At 43.9% G+C, this 26,726-nt stretch overlaps 1 protein-coding gene and 1 long non-coding RNA gene across 2 annotated transcripts in view; one reads left to right on the forward strand and one right to left on the reverse strand.

Moving 5' to 3' along the window:
• The window catches only part of LOC115529131 (mucin-19), a 124,512-nt gene that overhangs the window by 70,123 nt on the left and 27,663 nt on the right, over nt 1-26,726 (forward strand). The window contains exon 5 of the mRNA XM_030337620.1: nt 26,469-26,504. Coding sequence (XP_030193480.1) covers nt 26,469-26,504 — 36 coding nt within the window. The remainder of the gene's footprint in view (nt 1-26,468; nt 26,505-26,726) is intronic.
• LOC115529173 (uncharacterized) lies at nt 4,465-24,248 on the reverse strand. The gene is made up of 3 exons (XR_003973474.1): nt 23,786-24,248; nt 4,871-5,460; nt 4,465-4,578 (listed from the first exon to the last, which is right to left on the reverse strand). It is a non-coding gene; the product is annotated as an uncharacterized LOC115529173 (long non-coding RNA).

Raw genomic sequence — 26,726 nt, forward strand, 5'->3', positions numbered from 1 at the left:
GGGTCGAATAAATTATGTTCATTAATGTTCGGATACTGAAGAAAGAATGATGCCCTTTAATGTATCCTGTCTGCTCCTTCGAGAAGATATCCGGCAAAACTGCCTCGAGACGTGTTGCTAGCACCTTCGTTAAGACCTTGACATCAACATTGAGGAGCGATAAAGGCCTGTAGGACCCGCAACAAATAGGGTCTTTATCCTTCTTAAGTAGGAGAGAGATTGATGCCTTGGTCAGGGTAGGTGGTAATGTCCCACGTTCGATTGACTCACTATATACAGCTAGAAGAAGTGGAGCTAGTTTGCTACTAAATTACTTAAAGAACTCGGGACAGTCATCAGGGCCAGGGGCTTTGTTACTTTGCATAGATCTTATTGCATCAACCATTTCCTGTAGCACCAATGGCAAATCTAGGTTGTGTCCAATTGCGGGATCAATAGTGGCCACACTAAGATTATTAAAAAATCGGTCCATGTTGGTGTTGTCGGTTTGGGAGTCGGATTGGTAAAGAGCCGAATAAAACGTTTTGAATGTTGCATTAATATCGGAAGGGGCAGACAGGAGAGCACCGAGTCCTTAATTTGAGTAATGAGACGTGAGGAAGCTTGGCGCTTTAGCTGATGGGCGAGCAAGCGACCACCCTCATCGCCATGTTCATTTCAATTACTGCGAGATTGCAAAAGCATGCACTTTGCCTGCCTAGTGGTGAGCAAATCAAACTCAGCCTGCAGACTGAAGCGCTCCTTATACAGTTCGGGATTAGGGTTACTGGCATATTGGTGATCTAAATTGAGGATAAGGTCCGTGAGTCGAGTCTGATCAGCTCTATACAGTTTAGTTAAATTGGCAGAGTAAGCTATAATTTGGCCTCAAAGGTATGCCTTAAGGTCTTCCCATAGGAGAGAGTAAGAGGTAGAATAATTTTTGTTAATAGAAACAAACTCGTCAATAGAGGAGGAAATATAATCACAGAAACCCTAGTTAGAGAGGACGGGGTCTTGGATGGGATTTCAATAGCATGTCAAGAACCAAAGGGGAGTGGTGACTTATAACTATCGCCAAATATTCAGTAGAAACCACATTAGGAAGGAGACTAGCATCCACAAAAAAATAATAAATTCTAGAATAGGAGCGATGTGCCGGTGAAAAAAAAGAAAATTCCTTTGCATGTGGATTACGAAACCTCCATGCGTCAGCACATCCGTTTTGTAACAAAGTCTGCAAATGCCCTTGACATGTAAGAGGGATGAGCTAGCCTGGGGCTGGAGCGATCTAATTCAGGGTTAATAACGCAGTTCAAATCACCACCAAAAATGTATCGATGTGTATTTAAAGCATCAAAATTAGGAGCATACACGTTAACCAGTAAAACGGGTGTCTGCTGTATGGTACCTGTTACAATCAAATACCTTCCATTGGGGTCTGAGATCGAGCTAGTGGGAATGAATTGTGCTTAGTGCTTGTTCAAGTGGCGTATAGCTTGTAGATAGGTACTATCCCTAAAGCGTGTTGTTTTACTTGTGATGCCTCTGTACCTCCTCCCTGATGGTAAGAGTGTGAATAAGTGGTGTGCTGGATGAGAGGGGTCAGAGATGATCTTCTTAGTTTTCCTGGAAATTCTGGTGTCATAGTGCGAGCCTATGGTAGGCAGACTACAGCCAATGATTTTAGAGGCCCTGCGTAGGCCTACTACACTCTCAAGCTGTTGTTTGTCCTGGCTGGTAGCACTACCATACCAGACCAGGAGGGAGAAGGTGAGCACGCTTTCGATGGCTGCACGATAAAAATGGGTCATGCCTGCCTGACTTACCCCAAACTTCCTCAGCTGACGGAGGAAGTATAACCTCTGATGGGATTTGGAAATAATAAGACTAATGTTGAGCTCGGGCTCATAATTACAGTTAATGTGTCGGACCGGTGCGGGATTGATTTTCTGGGCCCGATCTAAGCTCTAATAAAGACTGCTCAGCGAAGCCGCCTTAGGGAAGGAAGAGTCACGAAGCTTATGCGATTGCAAGCAGCAAGTACCATCATTCTCACGATGTATCTTGCGAATCATCGTGAATTTCTTTGGAGCGTTTTCCGAAACTCCTCTTAACATGAACACGCGTTCACTGCACTCACGAAGTTCGTAGGATTGTAACTGTCAACTGACACGGTGCTGATATGGGGTTAAAAAGCGTTAAAGCCCATGGTGCAGGTTAACCGGAAGTTTCGATTAATGGGTACATAAAGCACTCAAAATATGTATATAAAGTTTGAAATGTCTCCAAAATGGTGATAAAGTCCAGTTTTTGTCGTTTTTGGTTAGTAACGGTTAATTTTTACGCAATTCGGCGATGACGTCACGTGAGGTAGACGCATACTAGAACTAGCACTATGGCGTCTGACGGGGATGAGACTGATTATGTCGTTGGCTCAGATAAGTAGGCTACCCTAAACTTAGTCAGAAGATCTAGAAATAGAAGGCATATTATGCCTTCTATTTCTTCTAAATATGGGCTAGCTTGACAGTCCCACCTGTAAACCCCTAGTGTTTATTTCTAAGCTTTTACCTTTCTCCGGTGAAAATGTTGTTTGCAAACGTAGCTGACGCCGAGTAGGCTGGTCATGTCTTCAGTGTGATTATTTTTGATAGTGCTAACTAGTTTTCCTCGTGATTGATAGTAGTAAGCGTGTCTGTGTCGCTGTGTTTGGCGGTGTAGTCCCATGGAAACTGTGGTGGAGAACTTGTGTTGTAGGGAGGTGAGCGCGTTTTGGTCGCTGGTCGAGGAGCTCACCCCGCGGCCAGCAGATGTAACGTGCCTAACGCAGCATCCTGGATTTGAGGCATGCTGCCTGAATCCGTTTGTGTTAAAAATAGCATACTCACACTTCAGGCAGGATCGTGGTCCCCTTCAAGCCAGCACGCACGAGTATGTTCATAATTTATGTTTACTTTACAAATCTTTTTACACAGAGTCCTTTGAACCAACAGTTATAGGTGACAGGAGATGTGTTGCATACACAAAAAACATGCATAAGAAACAGGCTTAAAATGACGTTTCCAACCTACTTACAGAGAGTTTTAAACTTAAGAATCTTTCCTACTTATCCCTACTAGGCAATACCGGTACACTGCGTACAGGCAGGCTATACGCTGGGCTCATGGCATTTTAGGGAGGAGTATAAGGAGTATAAGGAAGCCTCTACCCTCTTGTGTGGTTTCAACCATCAGACAGCAATTCTAGAATGGTGACCAGACCTATCAGGGCTTTCAATGGCCTTGTTTGGAGGAAAATTTATAAAAATAATTGTTATTCTTATTCTGTTGTGATCATTCAATTGCCCTTAAAATGTTATAAAGTACACAGAACACATGCATTTTGGATAAAAAAAGTTATTGGCATTGCTTGTAATGGTTACTGAACAAAGACACAGGTTGGAATTAAATCTATATAAAAAAAATGGTTAGGCACAAAACATACAAGGAACACTGATGAAGGGCTAGACCCGCAATGTTTAATTCTAATTCTAATTAATTCTGCAATAGTGTGGTCATACCCGAGGGTCAGTTGCTGGTTCTCTTTCTCTCTCACACACACACACACACATACTATTTCATGCATGCATACATGCAGTGATACATGCAAAAGCACATCAAGCAGACACACAGTGAGCCCAGACAACACCGCACACAGAGGTTGACAAGGCACAGGTAAAATGATTGCCAAATTATTTTGAATTACATACTAAGAAATTTCATGCAAATAATAACAACTAAATCATTGGACTTGTCCGTGGAAAGAAATAATAATGTGAAATTAGGTTTTCTTGAAGCGTGACTGCCGGGCTAGGTAGAGGCTGACGGCCTCCTCCTTAGGAATCTGTTCGAAGGATTTGGCGATGGGGGCGGGTGCATCGGAGGACAAATTGGCGCTAATCTCTCGAAGAACCGCGGGTGAATTGGCGTAGCTCTCCCGAAGGGCCTTCATTAATGATGTTGCATAACCTGCAGACATAATAATAATAATATTAATTATAATAATAATATTACTTTATAAAGATCATTGTCACTGATCACCGATGTCTCGTGCGCCATCTCAATATATGATAGAACTGCATGACACTGCTTACCGTAGGAGGCTGCCTCTTTGATGGGACGCACCACATGGGCACCTTTTCTGAAGCGTGGATACCGCACGCAGTACTTCTCCGTCCCGTCACTTCTCCGTGCTGTCTCGCGATTGGCATTATGATTATGATTATAATGCAGCGCCGCTAAGAGAAGCCTACGAAACACATTTGAGAAAACCTTTGAAACTTGGTGTATGTATGACAAAATACTACAATAGGCATGTTAATAGGTACTATTATTACTATAAAAGGCATAATAATTGGCAGTGTTATTCCATTGGATAGCACTGACCTGCTATACATCCCAAGGTATGAAAACCCTGTGTGCTTGGGCGTGTAGTGCAAGATGAGGGAGTGGTAAGCCTCAAGCGAGAAGGTCTGGTGCTGTGGAGACAGCTGTCGAACATCTTTCAGTAAGGCAGCCCTCATCATTATGTTCTCCAACTTGACTGCTGCCAATGAGCCTGCAAAGACAAAGACAGGTAGGCAGGGAGGCAGACAGACACACAGACGGAAAACGTACAAATAGACAGGAAGATAGACAGACAGAATTCCTTTTTTAAATGGAAACACGCATGAAATTGTCCTGCATATGAATTATAGCAAACATAAACAGTAAACAGAATGTTATGAGATTGCCAGGGAATGAAAAAATAATTTCATCACAAAGGTCACATGTCAAAGCATCCAGACAATTACTCAAAGACAGCAAATAAAACAAAACTATGTAGAGCGTGCATAATACCAGTACTGTACCTGGGTCCAGCCACTCTTTGTTGCGCTGATCTCCGTCTAGAGGGCCATGGGCACAACTGGAGAAGGCAGGGGTGTCATGGTCATGGATGCTCCTCATCAAACAATTCCTCCTCATCCATCGGCTCTTCGGGCACCCACGACAAGTCACTGATGACAGTGGCATTATCATCATCATCGTCGTCAACTGTCTGTTCAGGACTAGCGAGGGGAGTGGAGGTTTGTGGGCTTAATGAAGTCTGTGTGCCCACGCTAACCATCTTGGGCTTCAGGTTAACCTGCACAGCTGTGGCAGAGGCAGTAAACATACCCAAACATATGACAATCATGGCAAATCTAAGCGGCTATGTTTTGGTGTAGGCTATGTATTCATTTCATCAATGTGTATGGAAATGTCCTACTTGCAATGTTTTAGACATAATATCTACCCCTTAAAATACCAAAGATTTACCGTGAGACCATCGGGGGGGCTTCAAATAACATTGTGTCCCAGCGTCAGAAGTGGAGGAGGGCAAGGGCTGATCCCCAGTATCGACATTCTCCACAGTGTCTACAGTGTCCACGGTCTCCTGCAGTGAGGCGTCTGTCAACATCTTGCGAAAACAAATATAAAAAAGTATATTAGTATAAAGTATAGTTAGTATATAAACTAGAACTGCAAGCAGTTATGCAGGGGTCCAAGAAGTGTGCATTTCGCCGGCACAACGCGACAAGAAATGTGCATTTCGCCGGCACAACGCGAAGCAAGTGTTCAAAACGCTACCGTGAACAACATGTGGATATAAAGGTTTTGACTGTGGGAGCTTCGGTGTGGGAGTTACAGCCTAAAACGCGTTTTCAGAACATTCCATTGGCCAAATAGGAGATAGACAATGTTGTCGTTTTTTGGCGCCGCCTTGTGGCGAAATTTTCCAAAGACAATTTTCCTTTGCCAAATAACTCCCGCCAACATTAATAATTCTTGGCCATATTTTCTATATAGACTCGGGTTTGCCCCTTGATGTTTTCCCTTGAGTTTGAAGAACATTCCTTTGGCCAATTAGAAGATATACAATTTCCTCGTTTATAGCGCCCCCTTAGGGCGTAATTTTCCGAATTTTTATTCGAACGTCGTTAAGGGTGGCGCTAACATGTGTGTTAAATTTGGACTCGATCCGATGTGTAATTTTTGATTTTTTTGGATTTTTGATTTTCCACGTCTAATTTAGCTCATAAACCAATATTCAAAACGCTACCGTTTCGTCGTCGAAGGTCGGATCAAAAAAGTGTTCGAGCATTCTTTGCGTGTGCGTCTGAAGATGCCGTTTGCAAAGTTTGGTGTTGATTGGTCAAGAAATGTGGGAGGAGTAGGGAAAAAACAGTTTTGCGGTTTTCGCGAATTTGCGAAAAAAAATTCTAGACGCAAATGGGCGTGGCCTATGCCAAAAGATGCAGCAGACTCCAGTGAATATGTGCGTACAAGTTTTTGACTGTGGGAGGTTCGGTGTGGGAGTTATAGCCCCAAACGCGTATTCCTTGGTATAGCGCCACCTAGTGGCCGGCATGTCTGGATTTTGTCGTCTGCGTAGTCCCCACGGATCTGGATCTAGTCATGCAATTGGCGTGTCGGCACCATTTACGGTTTGGGCTGTGGGCACACTTTTAGGGAGGTAAGTATAATAACTAGAACTGCAAGCAGTTATGCAGGGGTCCAAGAAGTGTGCATTTCGCCGGCACAACGCGACAAGAAATGTGCATTTCGCCGGCACAACGCGAAGCATGTGTTCAAAACGCTACCCTGAACCTGTGGATACAAAGGATTTGACTGTGGTAGGAGTAGCGAGAAGTCAGTGTAGCGTTTTCGCGGCGAAATTCTGTAGAAGATATACAATTTCCTCGTTTATGGCGCCCCCTAATGGCGAAATTTTCCGAAATTTTTATCGTACGACATTAAGGTTAGCACCAACATGTGTGTACAATTTGGACTCGTTCCGATGTCTAATTTTGGATTTCTTTGGATTTTTGATTTTCCACGTCTAATTTAGCTAATAAACCAATATTCAAAACGCTACCGTTTCGTCGTCGAAGGTCGCATCAAAAAAGTGTTTCATGCATTCTTTGCGTGTGCGTCTGAAGATGTCGTGTGCAAAGTTTGGTGTCGATTGGTCAAGAAATGTGGGAGGAGTAGGGAAAAAACAGTTTTGCGGTTTTCGCGATTTTGCGAAAAAAAAATTTAGACGCAAATGGGCGTGGCCTATGCCAAAAGATGCAGCAGACTCCAGTGAATATGTGTGTACAAGGTTTTGAATGTGGGAGGTTCGGTGTGGGAGTTATAGCCCCAAACGCGTCTTTCCTTGGTATAGCGCCACCTAGTGGCCGGCGTGTCTGGATTTTGTTATCTGAGTAGCGGTGCCGGACCTGGATCTAGTCATGCAATTGGCGTGTCGGCACCATTTACGGTTTGGGCTGTGGGCCCACTTTTAGCGCGGGAAGTATAATAAAAACTAGAACTGCAAGCAGTTATGCAGGGGTCCAAGAAGTGTGCATTTCCCCGGCACAACGCGACAAGAAATGTGCATTTCGCCGGCACAACGCGAAGCATGTGTTCAAAACGCTACCCTGAACCTGTGGATAAAAAGGATTTGACTGTGGTAGGAGTAGCGAGAAGTCAGTGTGGCGTTTTTGCGGCGAAATTTTGTAGGAGATATACAATTTCCTCTTTTATTGCGCCCCCTAATGGCGAAACTTTCCGAAATCTTTTTCGAACGTCACTAAGGGTAACACCGACATGTGTGTAAAATTTGGACTTGATCCGATGTCTAATTTTGGTATTTTTCTGGATTTTTGATTTTCAACGTAAAACGTAGCTAATAAACAAATATTCAAAATGCTACCGTTTCGTAATCGAAGGTCGGATCAAAAAGTGTTTGAGTATTTCTTTTCGTGTGCGTCTGAAGATGTCGTGTGCAAAGTTTGGTGTTGATTGGTCGAGAAATGTGGGAGGAGTAGGGAAAAAACAGTTTTGCGGTTTTCGCGATTTTGCGGAAAAAATTCTAGACGCAAATGGGCGTGGCCTATGCCAAAAGATGCAGCAGACTCCAGTGAATATGTGCGTACAAGTTTTTGACTGTGGGAGGTTCGGTGTGGGAGTTATAGCCCCAAACGCGTATTCCTTGGTATAGCGCCACCTAGTGGCCGGCGTGTCTGGATTTTGTCGTCTGCGTAGTGTTCACGGACCTGGATCTAGTGATGCAATTGGCGCGTGTGCACCATTTACTGTTTGGGCTGTGGTACCACTTCTAGATGGGAAGTATAATAACTAGAACTGCAAGCAGTTATGCAGGGGTCCAAGAAATGTGCATTTCGCCGGCACAACGCGAAGCATGTGTTCAAAACCAATTGGCGTGGCCTATGCCAAAATATGCCACTGACTCCAGTGAATCTGTGCATATAACGTTTTTGACTGTGGGAGCTTCGGTGTGGGAGTTACAGCCCAAAACGCGTTTTCAGAACATTCCATTGGCCAGTCAGGAGATATATTATTTCGTCGTTTATTTGCGCCCCCTTGTGGCGAGATTTTCCAAAGACAATTTTCCTTTGCCAAATAACTCCCGCCCACATTAATAATTCTTGGCCATATTTTTTATATTGACTCGGGTTTGCCCCTTGATGGTTTCCTTATAGTTTGAAGAACATTCCTTGGGCCAATTAGAAGATATACAATTTCCTGGTTTATTGCGCCCCCTAATGGCGAAAAATTCCGGAATTTTTATCGAACGACAGTTAGCTTAGCACCAGAATGTGTGTAAAATTTGGACTCGTTCCGATGTGTAATTTTGGATTTCTTTGGATTTTTGATTTTCCACGTCTAATTTAGCTCATAAACCAATATTCAAAACGCTACCGTTTCGTCGTCGAAGGTCGGATCAAAAAACTGTCTCACGATTCCTTTGCGTGTGCGTCTGAAGATGTCGTGTGCAAAGTTTGGTGTCGATTGGTCAAGAAATGTGGGAGGAGTAGGGAAAAAACAGTTTTGCGGTTTTCGCGATTTTGCGAAAAAAAATTCTAGACGCAAATGGGCGTGGCCTATGCCAAAAGATGCAGCAGACTCCAGTGAATATGTGGGTACAAGTTTTTGACTGTGGGAGGTTCGGTGTGGGAGTTATAGCCCCAAACGCGTATTCCTTGCTATAGCGCCACCTAGTGACCGGCGTGTCTGGATTTTGTCGTCTGCATAGTCCGAAGAGACCTGGATCTAGTCATGCAATTGGCGTGTCGGCACCATTTACGGTTTGGGCTGTGGGCACAGTTTCAGGGAGGTAAGTATAATAATAGGAAAAATCCTTACAAAAACAATAGGGATCCAACCTGTTGGCTTGGACCCCTAATAATAAAAATCCTTACAAAAACAATAGGGATCCAACCTGTTGGCTTGGACCCCTAATAATAGGAAGAACTAGAACTGCAAGCAGTTATGCAGGGGTCCAAGAAGTGTGCATTTCGCCGGCACAACGCGACAAGAAATGTGCGTTTCGCCGGCACAACGCGAAGCATGTGTTCAAAACGCTACCCTGAACCTGTGGATACAAAGGATTTGACTGTGGTAGGAGTAGCGAGAAGTCAGTGTAGCGTTTTTGCGGCGAAATTTTGTAGAAGATATACAATTTCCTCGTTTATTGCGCCCCCTAATGGCGAAATTTTCCGAATTTTTTATCGAACGACATTAAGGTTAACACCAACATGCGTGTAAAACTTGGACTCGATCCGATGTCTAATTTTGGATTTCTTTGGATTTTTGATATTCCACGTCTAATTTAGCTCATAAACCAATATTCAAAACGCTACCGTTTCGACGTCAAAGGTCGCATCAAAAAAGTGTTTCGTGCATTCTTTGCGTGTGCGTCTGAAGATGTCATGTGCAAAGTTTGGTGTCGATTGGTCAAGAAATGTGGGAGGAGTAGGGAAAAAACTGTTTTGCGGTTTTCGCGATTTTGCGAAAAAAAATTCTAGACGCAAATGGGCGTGGCCTATGCCAAAAGATGCAGCAGACTCCAGTGAATATGTGGGTACAAGTTTTTGACTGTGGGAGGTTCGGTGTGGGAGTTATAGCCCCAAACGCGTATTCTTTGGTATAGCGCCACCTAGGGGCCGGCGTGTCTGGATTTTGTTATCTGAGTAGCGGTGCCGATTCTGGATCAAGTCATGCAATTGGCGCGTGTGCACCATTTACGGTTTGGGCTGTAGTATCACTTTCAAGGGGGGAAGAATAATAATCCTTACAAAAACAATAGGGATCCAACCTGTTGGCTTGGACCCCTAACAAGAAGTGTGCATTTCGCCGGCACAACGCGACAAGAAATGTGCATTTCGCCGGCACAACGCGAAGCAAGTGTTCAAAACGCTACCGTGAACAACATGTGGATATAAAGGTTTTGACTGTGGGAGCTTCGGTGTGGGAGTTACAGCCTAAAACGCGTTTTCAGAACATTCCATTGGCCAAATAGGAGATAGACAATGTTGTCGTTTTTTGGCGCCGCCTTGTGGCGAAATTTTCCAAAGACAATTTTCCTTTGCCAAATAACTCCCGCCAACATTAATAATTCTTGGCCATATTTTCTATATAGACTCGGGTTTGCCCCTTGATGTTTTCCCTTGAGTTTGAAGAACATTCCTTTGGCCAATTAGAAGATATACAATTTCCTCGTTTATAGCGCCCCCTTAGGGCGTAATTTTCCGAATTTTTATTCGAACGTCGTTAAGGGTGGCGCTAACATGTGTGTTAAATTTGGACTCGATCCGATGTGTAATTTTTGATTTTTTTGGATTTTTGATTTTCCACGTCTAATTTAGCTCATAAACCAATATTCAAAACGCTACCGTTTCGTCGTCGAAGGTCGGATCAAAAAAGTGTTCGAGCATTCTTTGCGTGTGCGTCTGAAGATGCCGTTTGCAAAGTTTGGTGTTGATTGGTCAAGAAATGTGGGAGGAGTAGGGAAAAAACAGTTTTGCGGTTTTCGCGATTTTGCGAAAAAAAATTCTAGACGCAAATGGGCGTGGCCTATGCCAAAAGATGCAGCAGACTCCAGTGAATATGTGCGTACAAGTTTTTGACTGTGGGAGGTTCAGTGTGGGAGTTATAGCCCCAAACGCGTATTCCTTGGTATAGCGCCACCTAGTGGCCGGCATGTCTGGATTTTGTCGTCTGCGTAGTCCCCACGGATCTGGATCTAGTCATGCAATTGGCGTGTCGGCACCATTTACGGTTTGGGCTGTGGGCACACTTTTAGGGAGGTAAGTATAATAATAATAATAACTAGAACTGCAAGCAGTTATGCAGGGGTCCAAGAAGTGTGCATTTCGCCGGCACAACGCGACAAGAAATGTGCGTTTCACCGGCAGAACGCGAAGCAAGTATTCAAAACGCTACCGTGAACAACATGTGGATGAAAAGGTTTTGACTGTGGGAGGTTCGGTGTGGGAGTTATAGCCCAAAACGCGTTTTCAGAACATTCCATTGGCGATTAGGAGATGTATTATTTCGTCGTTTTTTTGCGCCCTCTTGTGGCGAAATTTTCCAAAGACAATTTTCCTTTTCCAAATAACTCCCGCCCACATTAATAATTCTTGACCATCATTTTTATATAGACTCGGGTTTGCCCCGTGATGGTTCCCTCATAGTTTGAAGAACATTCCTTTGGCCAATTAGAAGATATACAATTTCCTCGTTTATTGCGCCCCCTAATGGCGAAATTTTCCGAATTTTTTATCGAACGACATTAACGTTAACACCAACATGTCTGTAAAATTTGGACTCGATCCGATGTCTAATTTTGGATTTCTTTGGATTTTTGATATTTCACGTCTAATTTAGCTCATAAACCAATATTCAAAACGCTACCGTTTCGTCGTCGAAAGTCGGATCAAAAAACTGTCTGAGGGTTTCTTTGCGTGTGCGTCTGAAGATGCCGAGTGCAAAGTTTGGTGTTGATTGGTCGAGAAATGTGGGAGGAGTAGCGAAAAAACAGTTTTGCGGTTTTCGCGATTTTGCGAAAAAAAATTCTAGACGCAAATGGGCGTGGCCTATGCCAAAAGATGCAGCAGACTCCAGTGAATCTGTGTGTACAAGGTTTTGAATGTGGGAGGTTCGGTGTGGGAGTTATAGCCCCAAACGCGTATTCCTTGGTATAGCGCCACCTAGTGACCGGCGGGTCTGGATTTTGTCGTCTGCATAGTCCGAAGAGATCTGGATCTAGTCATGCAATTGGCGTGTCGGCACCATTTACGGTTTGGGCTGTGGTCCCACTTTTAGGGAGGTAAGTATAATAGGAAAAATCCTTACAAAAACAATAGGGATCCAACCTGTTGGCTTGGACCCCTAATAAACACTACAAAAACAATAGGGATCCAACCTGTTGGCTTGGACCCCTAACTAGAACTGCAAGCAGTTATGCAGGGGTCCAAGAAGTGTGCATTTCGCCGGCACAACGCGACAAGAAATGTGCATTTCGCCGGCACAACGCGAAGCAAGTATTCAAAACGCTACCGTGAACAACATGTGGATACAAAGGTTTTGACTGTGGGAGCTTCGGTGTGGGAGTTATAGCCCAAAACGCGTTTTCAGAACATTCCATTGGCCAAATAGGAGATAGACAATGTCGTTGTTTTTTGGCGCCGCCCTGTGGCGAAATTTTTAATTTTCCAAAGACAATTTTCTTTTGCCAAATAACTCCCGCCCACATTAATAATTCTTGGCCATATTTTCTATATAGACTTGGGTTTGCCCCTTGATGGTTTCCCTTGAGTTCGAAGAACATTCCTTTGGCCAATTAGAAGATATACAATTTCCTCGTTTATTGCGCCCCCTAATGGCGAATTTTTCCGAATTTTTTATCGAACGACATTAAGGTTAGCACCAACATGTTTGTAAAATGTGGACTCGATCTGATGTCTAATTTTGGATTTCTTTGGATTTTTGATATTCCACGTCTAATTTAGCTAATAAACCAATATTCAAAACGCTACCGTTTCGTCGTCAAAGGTCGCATCAAAAAAGTGTTTCGTGCATTCTTTGCGTGTGCGTCTGAAGATATCGTGTGCAAAGTTTGGTGTCGATTGGTCAAGAAATGTGGGAAGAGTAGGGAAAAAACTGTTTTGCGTTTTTTGCGATTTTGCGAAAAAAAATTATAGACGCAAATGGGCGTGGCCTATGCCAAAAGATGCAGCAGACTCCAGTGAATCTGTGTGTACAAGGTTTTGAATGTGGGAGGTTCGGTGTGGGAGTTATAGCCTCAAACGCGTATTCCCTGGTATAGCGCCACCTAGTGGCCGGCGTGTCTGGATTTTGTCGTCTGCGTAGTCCGAAGGGATCTGGATCTAGTCATGCAATTGGCGTGTCGGCACCATTTACGGTCTGGGCTGTGGTACCACTTCTAGTTGGGAATAATAATAATAATAAGAAAAATCCTTACAAAAACAATAGGGATCCAACCTGTTGGCTTGGACCCCTAACTAGAACTGCAAGCAGTTATGCAGGGGTCCAAGAAGTGTGCATTTCGCCGGCATAACGCGACAGGAAATGTGCGTTTCGCCGGCACAACGCGAAGCATGTGTTCAAAACGCTACCCTGAACCTGTGGATACAAAGGATTTGACTGTGGTAGGAGTAGCGAGAAGTCAGTGTAGCGTTTTCGCAGCGAAATCTTTTAGAAGATATACAATTTCCTTGTTTATTGCGCCCCCTAATGGCGAAATTTTCCGAATTTTTTATCGAACGACGTTAAGGCTAGCCCCGACATGTGTGTAAAATGTGGACTCGATCCGATGTCTAATTTTTTTTTTTTTTTTTTTTTGATTTTCCACGTCAAATTTAGCTAATAAACCAATATTCAAAACGCTACCGTTTCGTCGTCGAAAGTCGGATCAAAAAACTGTCTGAGGGTTTCTTTGCGTGTGCGTCTGAAGATGCCCTGAGCAAAGTTTGGTGTTGATTGGTCGAGAAATGCTGGAGGAGTAGCGAAAAAACAGTTTTGCGGTTTTCGCGATTTTGCGAAAAAAAATTCTAGACGCAAATGGGCGTGGCCTATGCCAAAAGATGCAGCAGACTCCAGTGCATCTGTGTGTACAAGGTTTTGGACTCTGGGACGTTCGGTGTGGGAGTTATAGCCCCAAACGCGTATTCCCTGGTATAGCGCCACCTAGTGGCCGGCATGTCTGGATTTGGTCGTCTGCATAGTCTTCACGTACCTGGATCTAGTCATGTAATTGGCGTGTGTGCACCATTTACGGTTTGGGCTGTAGTACCACTTTCTTGGTAGGAAGTATAAGAACTAGAACTGCAAGCAGTTATGCAGGGGTCCAAGAAGTGTGCATTTCGCCGGCACAACGCGACAAGAAATGTGCGTTTCGCCGGCACAACGCGAAGCATGTGTTCAAAACGCTACCCTGAACCTGTGGATACAAAGGATTTGACTGTGATAGGAGTAGCGAGAAGTCAGTGTAGCGTTTTCGCGGCGAAATTTTGTATAAGATATACAATTTCCTCGTTTATTGCGCCCCCTAATGGCGAAATTTTCCGAATTTTTTATCGAACGACATTAAGGCTAGCACCGACATGTGACTTAAATGTGGGCTTGATCCGATGTCTAATTTTGGTATTTTTTGAATTTTTGATTTTCCACGTCAAATTTAGCTAATAAACAAATATTCAAAACTCTACCGTTTCGCCGTCGAAAGTCGGATCAAAAAACTGTCTGAGGGTTTCTTTGCGTGTGCGTCTGAAGATGCCGTGTGCAAAGTTTGGTGTTGATTGGTCGAGAAATGTGGGAGGGATAGCGAAAATACAGTTTTGCGGTTTTCGCGATTTTGCGAAAAAAAATTAATGACGCAAATGGGCGTGGCCTATGCCAAAAGATGCAGCAGACTCCAGTGAATAAGTGGGTACAAGTTTTTGACTGTGGGAGGTTCGGTGTGGGAGCTATAGCCCCAAACGTGTTTCTCCTTGGTATAGCGCCACCTAGAGGCCGGCATGTCTGGATTTGGTTATCTGAGTAGCGGTGCCGGACCTGGTTCTAGTCATGTAATTGGCGCGTGTGCACCATTTACGGTTTGGGCTGTGGACCGACTTTCAAGGCGGGAAGTATAATAATAATAATAAGAAAAATCCTTACAAAAACAATAGGGATCCAACCTGTTGGCTTGGACCCCTAACAAGAAGTGTGCATTTCGCCGGCACAACGCGACAATAAATGTGCATTTTGCCGGCACAACGCGAAGCAAGTATTCAAAACGCTACCGTGAACAACATGTGGATACAAAGGTTTTGACTGTGGGAGCTTCGGTGTGGGAGTTATAGCCTAAAACGCGTTTTCAGAACATTCCATGGCCAAATAGGAGATAGACAATGTCGTCGTTTTTTGGCGCCGCCCTGTGGAGAAATTTTCCAAAGAGAATTATCCTTTGCCAAATAACTCCCGCCCACATTAATAATTCTTGGCCATATTTTCTGTATAGACTCGGGTTTGCCCCTTGATGGTTTCCCTTGAGTTTGTAGAACATTCCTTTGGCCAATTAGAAGATATACAATTTCCTCGTTTATAGCGCCCCCTTAGGGCGTAATTTTCCGAATTTTTATTCGAACGTCGTTAAGGGTGGCGCTAACATGTGTGTTAAATTTGGACTCGATCCGATGTGTAATTTTGGTTTTTTTTGGATTTTGGATTTTTCACGTCTAATTTAGCTAATAAACAAATATTAAAAACGATACCGTTTCGTCGTCAAAGGTCGCATCAAAAAAGTGTTTCATGCATTCTTTGCGTGTGCGTCTGAAGATGTCGTGTGCAAAGTTTTGTGTCGATTGGTCAAGAAATGTGGGAGGAGTAGGGAAAAAACAGTTTTGCGGTTTTCGTGATTTTGCGAAAAAAAATTATGGACGCAAATGGGCGTGGCCTATGCCAAAAGATGCAGCAGACTCCAGTGAAGCTGTGTGTACAAGGTTTTGAATGTGGGAGGTTCGGTGTGGGAGTTATAGCCCCAAACGCGTATTCCTTGGTATAGCGCCACCTAGTGACCGGCGTGTCTGGATTTTGTCGTCTGCGTAGTCCGAAGAGATCTGGATCTAGTCATGTAATTGGCGTGTGTGCACCATTTACGGTTTGGGCTGTGGTACCACTTTTAGGGGGGTAAGTATAATAACTAGAACTGCAAGCAGTTATGCAGGGGTCCAAGAAGTGTGCATTTCGCCGGCACAACGCGACAAGAAATGTGCGTTTCGCCGGCACGACGCGAAGCATGTGTTCAAAACGCTACCCTGAACCTGAGGATACAAAGGATTTGACTGTGGTAGGAGTAGCGAGAAGTCAGTGTAGCGTTTTCGCGGCGAAATTTTGTAGACGATATACAATTTCCTCGTTTATTGCGCCCCCTAATGGCGAATTTTTCCGAATTTTTTATCGAACGACGTTAAGGTTAACACCAACATGTGTGTAAAATTTGGACTCGATCTGATGTCTAATTTTGGATTTCTTTGGACTTTTGATATTCCACGTCTTATTTAGCTAATAAACCAATATTCAAAACGCTACCGTTTCGTCGTCGAAGGTCGGATCAAAAAAGTGTTTCATGCATTCTTTGCGTGTGTGTCTGAAGAAGTCGTGTGCAAAGTTTGGTGTCGATTGGTCAAGAAGTGTGGGAGGAGTAGCGAAAAAACAGTTTTGCGGTTTTCGCGATTTAGCGAAAAATATTCCTAGACGCAAATGGGCGTGGCCTAGGCCAAAAGATGCAGCAGACTCCAGTGCATCTGTGTGTACAAGTTTTTGGACTCTGGGAGGTTCGGTGTGGGAGTTATAGCCGCAAACGCGTATTCCTTGGTATAGCGCCACCTAGTGGCCGGCGTGTCTGGATTTTGTTATCTGAGTAGCGGTGCCGATTCTGGATCTAGTCATGCAATTGGCGCGTGTGCACCATTTACGGTTTGGGCTGTGGTTCCACTTTCACCGCGGGAAGTATAATAACTAGAACTGCAAGCAGTTATGCAGGGGTCCAAGAAGTGTGCATTTCGCCGGCACAACGCGACAAGATATGTGCGTTTCGCCGGCACAACGCGAAGCAAGTGTTGAAAACGCTACCGTGAACAACATGTGGATATAAAGGTTTTGACTGTGGGAGCTTCGGTGTGGGAGTTATAGCCTAAAACGCGTTTTCAGAACATTGGCCAAATAGGAGATAGACAATGTCGTCGTTTTTTGGCGCCGCCCTGTGGCGAAATTTTCCAAAGACAATTTTCCTTTGCCAAATAACTCCCGCCCACATTAATAATTCTTGGCCATATTTTCTATATAGACTCGGGTTTGCCCCTTGATGGTTTTCCTTGAGTTTGAAGAACATTCCGCTGGCAAATGAGAAGATATACAATTTCCTCGTTTATTGCGCCCCCTAATGGCGTAAATTTCCGAATTCTTTATTGAACGCCAATAAGGGTAGCACCGACATGTGTCTAAAATTTGGACTTGATCCGATGTCTAATTTTGGTATTTTCTGAATTTTTGCGTATCGACGTAAAACGTCGCTAATAAAGCAATATTCAAAACGCTACCGTTTCGTAGTCGAAGGTCGGATCAAAAAAGTATATAGTTTTTCTTTCCGTGTGCGTCTGACGATGTCGTGTGCAAAGTTTGGTGTCGATTGGTCTAGAAATGTGGGCGGAGTAGGGAAAAAACAGTTTTGCGGTTTTCGCGATTTTGCGAAAAAAAATTATAGACGCAAATGGGCGTGGCCTATGCCAAAAGATGCATCAGACTCCAGTGAATCTGTGTGTTCAAGGTTTTGAATGTGGGAGGTTCGGTGTGGGAGTTATAGCCCCAAACGCGTTTTCCCTTGGTATAGCGCCACCTAGTGGCCGGTGTGTCTGGATTTGGTCGTCTGCTTAGTCCGAACAGATCTGGTCCTAGTCATGCAATTTGCGTGTCGGCACCATTTACGGTTTGGGCTGTGGGCACACTTTTAGGGGGGTAAGAATAACTAGAACTGCAAGCAGTTATGCAGGGGTCCAAGAAGTGTGCATTTCGCCGGCACAACGCGACAAGAAATGTGCGTTTCGCCGGCACAAAGCGAAGCATGTGTTCAAAACGCTACCCTGAACCTGTGGATACACAGGATTTGACTGTGGTAGGAGTAGCGAGGAGTCAGTGTAGCGTTTTCGCGGCGAAATTTTGTAGAAGATATACAATTTCCTCGTTTATTGCGCCCCCTAATGGCGAAATTTTCCGAAATTTTTATCGAACGACATTAAGGTTAGCACCAACATGTGTGTAAAATGTGGACTCGATCCGATGTCTAATTTTGGATTTCTTTGGATTTTTGATATTCCACGTCTAATTTAGCTAATAAACCAATATTCAAAACGCTACCGTTTCGTCGTCGAAGGACAGATCAAAAAAGTGTTTCATGCATTCTTTGCGTGTGCGTCTGACGATGTTGTGTGCAAAGTTTGGTGTTGATCGGGCGAGAAATGTGGGAGGAGTAGCGAAAAAACTGTTTTGCGGTTTTCGCGATTTTGCGAAAAAAAAATCTAGACGCAAATGGGCGTGGCCTAGGCCAAAAGATGCAGCAGACTCCAGTGCATCTGTGTGTACAAGGTTTTGAATGTGGGAGGTTCGGTGTGGGAGTTATAGCCCCAAACGCGTCTTTCCTTGGTATAGCGCCACCTAGTGGCCGGCGTGTCTGGATTTGGTCGTCTGCTTAGAACTCAGGGACCTGGATCTAGTCATGCAATTGGCGTGTCGGCACCATTTACGGCTTGGGCTGTGGACCCACTTCTAGGGGGGAATAATAACTAGAACTGCAAGCAGTTATGCAGGGGTCCAAGAAGTGTGCATTTCGCCGGCACAACGCGACAAGAAATGTGCGTTTCGCCGGCACAACGCGAAGCATGTGTTCAAAACGCTACCCTGAACCTGTGGATACAAAGGATTTGACTGTGGTAGGAGTAGCGAGAAGTCAGTGTAGCGTTTTCGTGGCGAAATTTTGTAGAAGATATACAATTTCCTCGTTTATTGCGCCCCCTAATGGCGACATTTTCCGAAATTTTTATCGTACGACATTAAGGTTAGCACCAACATGTGTGCACAATTTGGACTTGTTCCGATGTGTAATTTTGAATTTTTTGGATTTTTGATTTTCCACGTCTAATTTAGCTCATAAACAAATATTCAAAACGCTACCGTTTCGTCGTCAAAGGTCGGATCAAAAAAGTGTTTCATGCATTCTTTTCGTGTAGGTCTGAAGATGTCGTGTGCAAAGTTTTGTGTCGATTGGTCAAGAAATGTGGGAGGAGTAGCGAAAAAACATTTTTGCGGTTTTCGCGATTTAGCGAAAAATATTCATAGACGCAAATGGGCGTGGCCTAGGCCAAAAGATGCAGCAGACTCCAGTGCATCTGTGTGTACAAGTTTTTGGACTCTGGGAGGTTCGGTGTGGGAGTTATAGCCCCAAACGCGTATTCCTTGGTATAGCGCCACCTAGTGACCGGCGTGTCTGGATTTTGTTATCTGAGTAGCGGTGCCGATTCTGGATCTAGTCATGCAATTGGCGCGTGTGCGCCATTTACGGTTTGGGCTGTGGTTCCACTTTCACGGGGAGGTAGTATAAAAATCCTTACAAAAACAATAGGGATCCAACCTGTTGGCTTGGACCCCTAATAATAATAATCCTTACAAAAACAATAGGGATCCAACCTGTTGGCTTGGACCCCTAACTAGAACTGCAAGCAGTTATGCAGGGGTCCAAGAAGTGTGCATTTCGCCGGCACAACGCGACAAGAAATGTGCATTTCGCCGGCACAACGCGAAGCAAGTATTCAAAACGCTACCGTGAACAACATGTGGATACAAAGGTTTTGACTGTGGGAGCTTCGGTGTGGGAGTTATAGCCCAAAACGCGTTTTCAGAACATTCCATTGGCCAAATAGGAGATAGACAATGTCGTTGTTTTTTGGCGCCGCCCTGTGGCGAAATTTTTAATTTTCCAAAGACAATTTTCTTTTGCCAAATAACTCCCGCCCACATTAATAATTCTTGGCCATATTTTCTATATAGACTTGGGTTTGCCCCTTGATGGTTTCCCTTGAGTTCGAAGAACATTCCTTTGGCCAATTAGAAGATATACAATTTCCTCGTTTATTGCGCCCCCTAATGGCGAATTTTTCCGAATTTTTTATCGAACGACATTAAGGTTAGCACCAACATGTTTGTAAAATGTGGACTCGATCCGATGTCTAATTTTGGATTTCTTTGGATTTTTGATATTCCACGTCTAATTTAGCTAATAAACCAATATTCAAAACGCTACCGTTTCGTCGTCAAAGGTCGCATCAAAAAAGTGTTTCGTGCATTCTTTGCGTGTGCGTCTGAAGATATCGTGTGCAAAGTTTGGTGTCGATTGGTCAAGAAATGTGGGAAGAGTAGGGAAAAAACTGTTTTGCGTTTTTTGCGATTTTGCGAAAAAAAATTATAGACGCAAATGGGCGTGGCCTATGCCAAAAGATGCAGCAGACTCCAGTGAATCTGTGTGTACAAGGTTTTGAATGTGGGAGGTTCGGTGTGGGAGTTATAGCCTCAAACGCGTATTCCCTGGTATAGCGCCACCTAGTGGCCGGCGTGTCTGGATTTTGTCGTCTGCGTAGTCCGAAGGGATCTGGATCTAGTCATGCAATTGGCGTGTCGGCACCATTTACGGTCTGGGCTGTGGTACCACTTCTAGTTGGGAATAATAATAATAATAAGAAAAATCCTTACAAAAACAATAGGGATCCAATCCTGTTGGCTTGGACCCCTAACTAGAACTGCAAGCAGTTATGCAGGGGTCCAAGAAGTGTGCATTTCGCCGGCACAACGCGACAAGAAATGTGCATTTCGCCGGCACAACGCGAAGCATGTGTTCAAAACGCTACCCTGAACCTGTGGATACAAAGGATTTGACTGTGGTAGGAGTAGCGAGAAGTCAGTGTAGCGTTTTCGCGGCGAAATTCTGTAGAAGATATACAATTTCCTCGTTTATGGCGCCCCCTAATGGCGAAATTTTCCGAAATTTTTATCGTACGACATTAAGGTTAGCACCAACATGTGTGTACAATTTGGACTCGTTCCGATGTCTAATTTTGGATTTCTTTGGATTTTTGATTTTCCACGTCTAATTTAGCTAATAAACCAATATTCAAAACGCTACCGTTTCGTCGTCGAAGGTCGCATCAAAAAAGTGTTTCATGCATTCTTTGCGTGTGCGTCTGAAGATGTCGTGTGCAAAGTTTGGTGTCGATTGGTCAAGAAATGTGGGAGGAGTAGGGAAAAAACAGTTTTGCGGTTTTCGCGATTTTGCGAAAAAAAAATTTAGACGCAAATGGGCGTGGCCTATGCCAAAAGATGCAGCAGACTCCAGTGAATATGTGTGTACAAGGTTTTGAATGTGGGAGGTTCGGTGTGGGAGTTATAGCCCCAAACGCGTCTTTCCTTGGTATAGCGCCACCTAGTGGCCGGCGTGTCTGGATTTTGTTATCTGAGTAGCGGTGCCGGACCTGGATCTAGTCATGCAATTGGCGTGTCGGCACCATTTACGGTTTGGGCTGTGGGCCCACTTTTAGCGCGGGAAGTATAATAAAAATAATAAAAATCCTTACAAAAACAATAGGGATCCAACCTGTTGGCTTGGACCCCTAATAATAGGAAGAACTAGAACTGCAAGCAGTTATGCAGGGGTCCAAGAAGTGTGCATTTCGCCGGCACAACGCGACAAGAAATGTGCGTTTCGCCGGCACAACGCGAAGCATGTGTTCAAAACGCTACCCTGAACCTGTGGATACAAAGGATTTGACTGTGGTAGGAGTAGCGAGAAGTCAGTGTAGCGTTTTTGCGGCGAAATTTTGTAGAAGATATACAATTTCCTCGTTTATTGCGCCCCCTAATGGCGAAATTTTCCGAATTTTTTATCGAACGACATTAAGGTTAACACCAACATGCGTGTAAAACTTGGACTCGATCCGATGTCTAATTTTGGATTTCTTTGGATTTTTGATATTCCACGTCTAATTTAGCTCATAAACCAATATTCAAAACGCTACCGTTTCGACGTCAAAGGTCGCATCAAAAAAGTGTTTCGTGCATTCTTTGCGTGTGCGTCTGAAGATGTCATGTGCAAAGTTTGGTGTCGATTGGTCAAGAAATGTGGGAGGAGTAGGGAAAAAACTGTTTTGCGGTTTTCGCGATTTTGCGAAAAAAAATTCTAGACGCAAATGGGCGTGGCCTATGCCAAAAGATGCAGCAGACTCCAGTGAATATGTGGGTACAAGTTTTTGACTGTGGGAGGTTCGGTGTGGGAGTTATAGCCCCAAACGCGTATTCTTTGGTATAGCGCCACCTAGGGGCCGGCGTGTCTGGATTTTGTTATCTGAGTAGCGGTGCCGATTCTGGATCAAGTCATGCAATTGGCGCGTGTGCACCATTTACGGTTTGGGCTGTAGTATCACTTTCAAGGGGGGAAGAATAACTAGAACTGCAAGCAGTTATGAAGGGGTCCAAGAAGTGTGCATTTCGCCGGCACAACGCGACAAGAAATGTGCATTTCGCCGGCACAACGCGAAGCAAGTATTCAAAACGCTACCGTGAACAACATGTGGATATAAAGGTTTTGACTGTGGGAGCTTCGGTGTGGGAGTTACAGCCTAAAACGCGTTTTCAGAACATTCCATTGGCCAAATAGGAGATAGACAATGTTGTCGTTTTTTGGCGCCGCCTTGTGGCGAAATTTTCCAAAGACAATTTTCCTTTGCCAAATAACTCCCGCCAACATTAATAATTCTTGGCCATATTTTCTATATAGACTCGGGTTTGCCCCTTGATGTTTTCCCTTGAGTTTGAAGAACATTCCTTTGGCCAATTAGAAGATATACAATTTCCTCGTTTATAGCGCCCCCTTAGGGCGTAATTTTCCGAATTTTTATTCGAACGTCGTTAAGGGTGGCGCTAACATGTGTGTTAAATTTGGACTCGATCCGATGTGTAATTTTTGATTTTTTTGGATTTTTGATTTTCCACGTCTAATTTAGCTCATAAACCAATATTCAAAACGCTACCGTTTCGTCGTCGAAGGTCGGATCAAAAAAGTGTTCGAGCATTCTTTGCGTGTGCGTCTGAAGATGCCGTTTGCAAAGTTTGGTGTTGATTGGTCAAGAAATGTGGGAGGAGTAGGGAAAAAACAGTTTTGCGGTTTTCGCGATTTTGCGAAAAAAAATTCTAGACGCAAATGGGCGTGGCCTATGCCAAAAGATGCAGCAGACTCCAGTGAATATGTGCGTACAAGTTTTTGACTGTGGGAGGTTCAGTGTGGGAGTTATAGCCCCAAACGCGTATTCCTTGGTATAGCGCCACCTAGTGGCCGGCATGTCTGGATTTTGTCGTCTGCGTAGTCCCCACGGATCTGGATCTAGTCATGCAATTGGCGTGTCGGCACCATTTACGGTTTGGGCTGTGGGCACACTTTTAGGGAGGTAAGTATAATAATAATAATAATAAACACTACAAAAACAATAGGGATCCAACCTGTTGGCTTGGACCCCTAAAAAGAAATCGCACGGTCACGGTCAAATACAGTATATGTGAAAGAGAACCGTAGCAGTCTCGATCTAACACAAAACGCAAACACACTGTTGTGAAAGCCGCTTGATGATACGATCACTGATCCAAACACTAGCCATGAAGCTTTCATGACGATATGGACATTTACTTCAGGGCAATTTTGTTTTGGCTCATATTCGTGATTCACAAAATATGCTCTTCTAATGTCAGACCGATCATGCTTGTAGTGGAGGCTGTGTCAAATGGAACACGGTATGCAAAATACACACAGAGCTAGCTAACGCGCAGCTTGTAATTAGCAGCTATAGCATGATGCTTACCGTGGCAATCTCTCGCTTGCGGCAGACGGTGTCTCTCGACCTCGGGACAGGGCAGGCAGAGTGGTTTGCATGCACAGACGGCACGGCGGTAGGAATTAACTTCGCCGTCCTCTTACTCTTTAAACCAAGTGAGACCATCTTGGCATCCCCTGAGTGGTAATCCTCCTCCTTGAAATGCGCGCTGCGTATTCTTGAGTAGCCTACGCGGTAACAGAGCTAGCTGAAAAATCTGCCCACCTAAACTTGACAAATTGCACCCAGCTTCGGAGAATCCCTTTGTCCTTGGGGAAGCAATGGACCCTATGTCCACTTTTGCTGGAGACATACAGTAGAAAACCATTTTATCTACTCTCTCTCTCTCTATCTATATATATATGTTATGCTATGCTATGCTATCCCTCACTATCTATCGATGTTATGTTATGCTATGCTATCCCTCACTATATATCGATGTTATGCTATTCTATCTATCTATCTATCTCTATCTAGGCTATCTATCTATCTAGGCTATCTATCTATCTAGGCTATCTATCTATCTAGGCTATCTCTATTTATGTATTTACTAATCTGACACTGTCACTCTCTCACTAGCGGCTTCGGCTGTCGTCCAAAAGCGGAGTACCTTACGTGACGTCATGCAATGCATTGTGGGAGAAATAAGAATCATCGCTAACCTGTGGCTAATAACCACTAATATATCACCTACTTTTCCTTATATTTATATTTTGTGATACCCTACAACATCAAATACAATGGAAAATTGTTTAAATGTTTATTACCAACTAGAAAATTGCCAGAAAAGAAGAAAATAGAAACCTGCACCATGTCCTTTAATATATCTCCCCATCAAGGAAAACAGCAGAGTAACCTACGAAAAGAATAGACTGCAATAATTTGAATGCTAAAGATATTAAAACACAATTGATTAGGACTAGGCCGACATATGTATCGGTCGTAATCCTGAATGCACTGTGCGAAAAAAATTCACGGCATTTTCCCCCCTAGCTCCGATGTTAGAAAAAACAAAATAGCTTGTGTTCAAACACAGAGGCTAGGCATTGACACACGGCTATTGCTGTATCGATTAGGAGAGCTTGGTCTAGATCCTGCCCATATTGTTGGGCAGGATGATGTAAGGCTATAGGTCTTTTTACACTGCCAAGCCGGTTCGGTCGCACGCCCTTTGATCTCACCTTCTTATCTCAAGTTTCCTGTGTAAAAACAAGGGGGTCAAACCCCGGTCGTCACGGCGCGGGCTTTCTTGGTTCACTGGAGAAGGAGTCTAGACCTCTTTAGAATATTTTGTACTATTGCATACTCCCGAATGTTTTATTTTTTTTATGAATGAAGACACCCGCATGCAATAATGAGTTCACGTCTGAGTGTAGACTACAAACGCGATTAACGAGGGATGTTCGTTACTGTCTAGACACGGTCTAATAAATAGTGAACTTCATCACAGCCTCACCGAAGAGCCTACAATGCTTAATGCAAACAATAGCAACAAAAAACGCCTGCAGAAATTACCCGACACCCGCTGGTCTCAGCATGATTCATCTCTACAGTAGCCTATGCCTTCTATCATTGATCAATATGTGGACATTTTAACCACGATGGTTGAATTAAAATCAGAGGGAGACGGCAAGTGCAGCTCGAAAGCGACCTCCCACACGAGCAATGGAATTATTTGATTTTCTTATATGCCTTGTGACGTGGTGATTGATCGGTACATTTCGGCTGTGCATGTATTTTTGGAATTTTAAATTGCTGCAATAAATTATGTTGTTGTTGACTTCTAACATGTCTCTATCTTTGCTGTTTAAATCTAACAGTAGTCTATGAGTAATATATCGGCGGTAACCACTGTTTTTGGTTACAAAATTTTGCCAGCTGGGCATTCCGTGGTATTGGATGTGTTTTAATAAAACGCATCCAATACACGGAATGTTCGCTGGTGATGCCACTGAGGCTATAGTAGGCTAACGATGCTCTTAGCATCCTACGCGTACCCCTGGAGTCCTCGTTAGCTACGAGCATTTTCACGACGTACGTTACCAACGATGCTTTTGGGAAACGATGTGAAACTGTACGATGCTCGTACGACGCACTTCACAATCCACTTAGGCGAACGATGCTTTGGGGAAACTGGGCCCAGGGCTGGTTCAGGTCCAAACTAAACCACCCATTCTGTTAGGCGTGTCATTACATCCAACAATGTAAACTCATGGATTCATTAGGCCACCATGCTTGTCATACAGTAGTACCCTGTCATGGTTGCGTGTAACTATATTTAATAATTGTAATATTGTTTTTAAATAACATTTAGTTTGATAAATTAAGATGTTGGCACTGTCCAAGATCTTGAAGACAACAATGAAAACTCAATTTTAAAACATCTTAAAGTCTGTATTTTACTTTTCTTGTGGATTGAACATCTTGTGTGTTGAGTCAATGTTCGACACGCCCACGCACAGACACCAACTCTTAACGTAATAATTTCTTGTGTGTGTTTCCTACAGGCCTGGCTGGAACACAGGATTCACATAGACCACCTTGCCTATTGCAGACTTCTACGCAGACAGTCAGTAAACCTCATACTCAAACTAGATAAAAAGCTGTTGTCCTCAATGTGAGTGGTTGGAGTCTGATGTTTGGAGGCATGATGTGCTTTTCTCTTGCCCAGGTATTCTGAATGGGAGCCGGATACAGTTTCACTTGAGTAAGTTCCCCTAAAATAAGTCTCAAACACAATTTCTGCTGTGTGTGTGTGTGTGTGTGTGTGTGTGTGTGTGTGTGTGTGTGTGTGTGTGTGTGTGTGTGTGTGTGTGTGTGTGTGTGTGTGTGTGTGTGTGTGTGTGTGTGTGTGTGTGTGTGTGTGTGTAAAATGAACTACTGGTGCCTTTTTAAAAACCATTCAGAGAACCGTAACTAGAGCAAGGAG

The sequence above is a fragment of the Gadus morhua genome, chromosome 17 (genome assembly GCF_902167405.1).
Source record: "Gadus morhua chromosome 17, gadMor3.0, whole genome shotgun sequence".
In the NCBI taxonomy this organism is placed as follows: Eukaryota; Metazoa; Chordata; class Actinopteri; order Gadiformes; family Gadidae; genus Gadus; species Gadus morhua.